The sequence below is a fragment of the Austrofundulus limnaeus genome, unplaced genomic scaffold (genome assembly GCF_001266775.1).
Source record: "Austrofundulus limnaeus strain Quisiro unplaced genomic scaffold, Austrofundulus_limnaeus-1.0 Scaffold1569, whole genome shotgun sequence".
In the NCBI taxonomy this organism is placed as follows: domain Eukaryota; kingdom Metazoa; phylum Chordata; class Actinopteri; order Cyprinodontiformes; family Rivulidae; genus Austrofundulus; species Austrofundulus limnaeus.
In genome coordinates this window covers 52,435-56,574 of record NW_013953971.1, presented here as the reverse complement: position 1 = coordinate 56,574, position 4,140 = coordinate 52,435, and the positions used below count along the sequence as shown (strand labels likewise).

Genomic DNA, 4,140 nt, shown 5'->3' with positions numbered 1-4,140 from the left:
GGCGTTAGATGACCTGACACCCCTCTAGATAAATGTGTTCAATGAGTGAAGGAAAATATGAGTGAGCACCAAGCTCAGTACCCCTGAAGTAGCTCCTAGTCTCAAAGTGTGGTGACCCCTGTTACAAAGAAATACAAGTCTTTTATCTGCTTTGTAGTGGAGGAAAAAATAAATCTTATAACACTCAGGGTTGGCAAGTGTCTGAGCAAACTATCACACATTCAAGGCAATATATTTAAAAACAATAATTTAGAAATGTTTTAAGCCTATTTACTTGAGCTAAAGGAATTCATGGTGACTGTGATCATCCAGGATGTTGAAACATGTAATGAACTCTGGCATCTGCGTAATGTTTTTATTGCATGTTGTAATCAGTGCAGAGCATCTGCTGGAAGATTGCTTTAATATGCTTGTGTTTGTTTTCGACAGGGCAAAAACCCAACCAAATTGAAAACTGGCTGATTGATTGCAGGTATAGTATCACTTTACATCATTACAGTGTCATACAATTGTTTTATACATTATGGCTTTAGGTTGTTTTCTAAATGTTAGCAGTTTGAGTATGTTTAGTTTAAAAAGTGAATTTACACTGGTTTATCTAATTTACCTGAAGAGATGTTTGTGGCAAATTTCAATGAGCTGCAAGATGATTGTCCAAGTTTAATCAATCAAAAAAAATCTACAGAGGAATGGTTTAGATACTGTAAGCATGAACATAGAGTGAATTGTTAAAACATAAATTTATTGTAAATTTGTGCTTTATACATTTTAAACCCTTACTGTTTGAGTAACTGTGTGCTGTTTTGTTGTTTGTTTATAATAATTTTCTGTGTTTTGGAAAGTTTTATTGGTAGCTAACAGTGGTTTGATACTTAGCCAACGCCTAGTCACATACACACACTCAAACGCACACACTGATTGTGTAACTTGTGTTACAATGCACAGCATGTATCTGCTCTTCACTTTCAACAAACAGCCATGCTGCCCTAAGGCCTCAGCCCCGAAGTTGTTTCTACAGCAACAAGTGACTCACATTCTGCTGGTTTTAGTATTACAACCGTGATGTTGCGTGCATGTCAAAGCCCTTGTGAAGTGTTGAGTGACAGCGGTTAAAACAGTTGGAGAGAGATAATAATGTTGACTCAGCAGGAGGAACTCTTTCTTTACTCTCCTTTCACTTCTTTGCCTTCTTACAGCTCTATGTGACCCATCTTTGGGCATCAGTCTGCTCCTTGTGTGTGTACACATGTTTTTGTATTGGTATGTGAACATATTTTGCTCATGAAGACATTTTATTGTGTAGATATTTGTCTGGTTCACACAATGGGAAAACTCCTTTTGTGGGTCAGGGGTTAGGTTTAGAGCTTACAGAGGTTTATAGTAACTAAGTATATTCAGTACTTAAGTAGTTTATTTGAGGATTTGTAGTTTTATCAATTACTTTTTAAATAGCTACTTTTACTTTAATTTCATTACATTTTAAATCTAAAAACAATTCTTTTACTTCTTTACTTTAAAATGTAACACCTAGTTACTCGTTTAAAAAATGAATATATTGAAACTCATCATGAAAGATGTTTCTGCTCTAAAAAATGAAGTGTTGAGTTTACTCAACAAAGTCATGTCATCCGGCTCCACCAAGCCTAGTTGAGTAAATTGAGCAAATATACATATATTGCTCAATTTACTCAACCTGGCTTAGTGGAACCAGTTTGGTTCAGTAAATTCAACAGTTTATTTCTTACAGAGTGTGTAAAAGTACTTTACTTTTACTAATAAATTTTTGCTAACAGTCATTTTCTGTTCATGTAATTTTATTTTTACGTAGTAATATATTTCAAGTACTTAATAGACTTCTGATTATGAACTAAGTTAGGGTTGGTATGTACCTGTAAAGTTAGGTTTAGGGTGACTGGTCAGGGTTAGGCCWTAGAAATTAATGAGAGTTTATGCAAAATCCACAAACGTATAGAGAGACAAGTGTATGTGCTGTAAGATGTAGTGGAATGTGGCTGGCATATTCTGCTGAGTGTAGGCAACTCTTTGAGTAGAGCTCAACTGATACATTGAGTTCTTATCATGTACTGTGCTTCGTAGGGACAGAGGAAAGTCTCATTCATAAGACAGCTCAGTCCAGGACTGATGCGTGTTCCTCCGAGCTTTCAGAAGAAACACAGAGGCAGTAGGATGAGTAATGTTCCTCTGAGCCACGAGCAGAGGTAGTATCAGAGCCAGTACCAAGCCCGGCAGACCCACTTGTTAAAGCAACCTGTGGTTCCATGCTCAGAATAATGAGCTGATAACATCAGTGAGCGACCCTAGGATGTAACTAACAAACAGAATTGTTCTTGGTCTGCCAGATGGGGGACTAGTCTAACTGTGGTAGTACTCTCTTTCATGGTGCTGTGTTATGTAAGTGACCCATGATGCTTTGCCGTTTGGTAGGGGGCATTATTTATTACGGTGGAGGACTAGGATTGGTGGATTGTTTTGTGGTTTGGTGGGGATTGTTTTAATGTTTGGGCCCTGTTTTTGTAATAGTTATTCCCTTGTTTTAAATAGTATTTGTGGCTATTTTGAGGTCTGAAATTTAAAGAGGCTGGGTATTTTAAGCCTCTGTTTTGGTGTAATAATGGTTTGTTTGGTTTAAGTTTCTTTAAGAAGGATTACTTTATATGAGTTAACCAGTGTGATTAAGGTCAGGCATGTATATGTGTGGTTGGTTTTAGGTAAGGGGTTGTTATTAGGCTTGTATCTGTGTGTTTAGCTTTAATAAGGGGTTGAGGTTAGGCATGTACCTGTTTGGTTAGTTCTAACTAAGGGGTTATGATTAAACATGTATCTGTATGGTTAGTTTTAGGTAAGGGGTTAAGGTTAGACATGTATATGTGTGGTTGGTTTTAGGTAAGGGGTTATTGTTAGGCATGTACCTGTTGGGTTAGTTTTAAGTAAGGGGTTGGGGTTAGGCATGTATCTCAAAGCTCCCCTTTTTGTCTAAGATCCTGGAAAAAGTTGTTCACAACCAATTGATACCTCTATACTTGACCCTCTTCTCTTTTCCATTTATCTACTCCCACTAGGATCTATTCTCCAGAAACATGGTGTCTCATTCCATTTTTAWGCTGATGACACCCACATTTATTTCACAAACCGGAAAATCAATATTCAGTGAACCAACTCCTGGAATGTTTTGCAGTAGTAAGAGCATGGATATCGCTAAATTTTTTACATTTTAATGAACAAAAGACAGAGGTCATGTTGTTTAAGTCCAGTGACATCTCTAAAGTCCGAGTTGATCTCTGTCCTTTAGCACAACATCTGACCAAGACAGCAACTAACCTGGGTGTTAAACTGGACAATGATTTTAAACTAGATTTTCAGATTAAATCTGTGATCAAGTCCAGCTTTTATCATCTGAGACAACTGGCCAAGGTTAAGCCATTTCTTTCACATCATCATTTTGAGATTTTGATCCATGTTTTTATCACAACTCGCTTAGACTTATGCAATGCACTTTGTCGGGCTGAGCCAGTCGTTACTGACTCGACTTCACCTAGTTCTGAACGCTGCCGCTTGCCTTTTAACTGGTACCAGAAAACAAGATCCCATCACTCCTGTTTCAGAATCATTACATTCACTCCCAGTTCGTTTCCAAATTATTTAAAAAATTTTACTGTTTGCTTTTAAATGTCTTCATGGTCTCGCCCCAATGTATCTTTTATGACCTACTCCAACCTTACACTCCCTCTAGTGTCCTCAGGTCAGCAGATCACTTTCTGTTGGTTGTCCCAAAGTCTAAGAGGAGGCTAAGAGGTGATCGAGCATTTTCAATCACTGTTTGTTGTTCAGTTTTAAGTAAGGAGTATGGTTAGACATGTATCTGTGTGGTTAGTTTTAGGTAAGGGAATTGTATGGTGGTGTCAGTTGTTCCAAGAGTTCCTTAGAGACAGCCTCTTTGTAGCAGAAACTTAAGGAACAGTTCCACACCAGAACTTGAATCAATAATTACTCATCCTCCCATATCTACAGAGAACAATGGGCCTCATGCAAAAACATGTTCGTATTTTTCTCCTAAATTTCTCTTACTTTTGTTCGTACAAAGGGTTCGTACGAACATGTCACGTCAGATTCAACAAAATC

General features: G+C 37.5%; 1 protein-coding gene across 1 annotated transcript in view; it reads left to right on the top strand.

Annotated features, from left to right (window-relative positions):
- The window catches only part of itprid2 (ITPR interacting domain containing 2), a gene marked incomplete at its 3' end in the record, with an annotated part of 62,581 nt that overhangs the window by 6,465 nt on the left and 51,976 nt on the right, over positions 1–4,140 (top strand). The window contains 1 exon segment of the mRNA XM_014032895.1: positions 430–472. Coding sequence (XP_013888349.1) covers positions 430–472 — 43 coding nt within the window.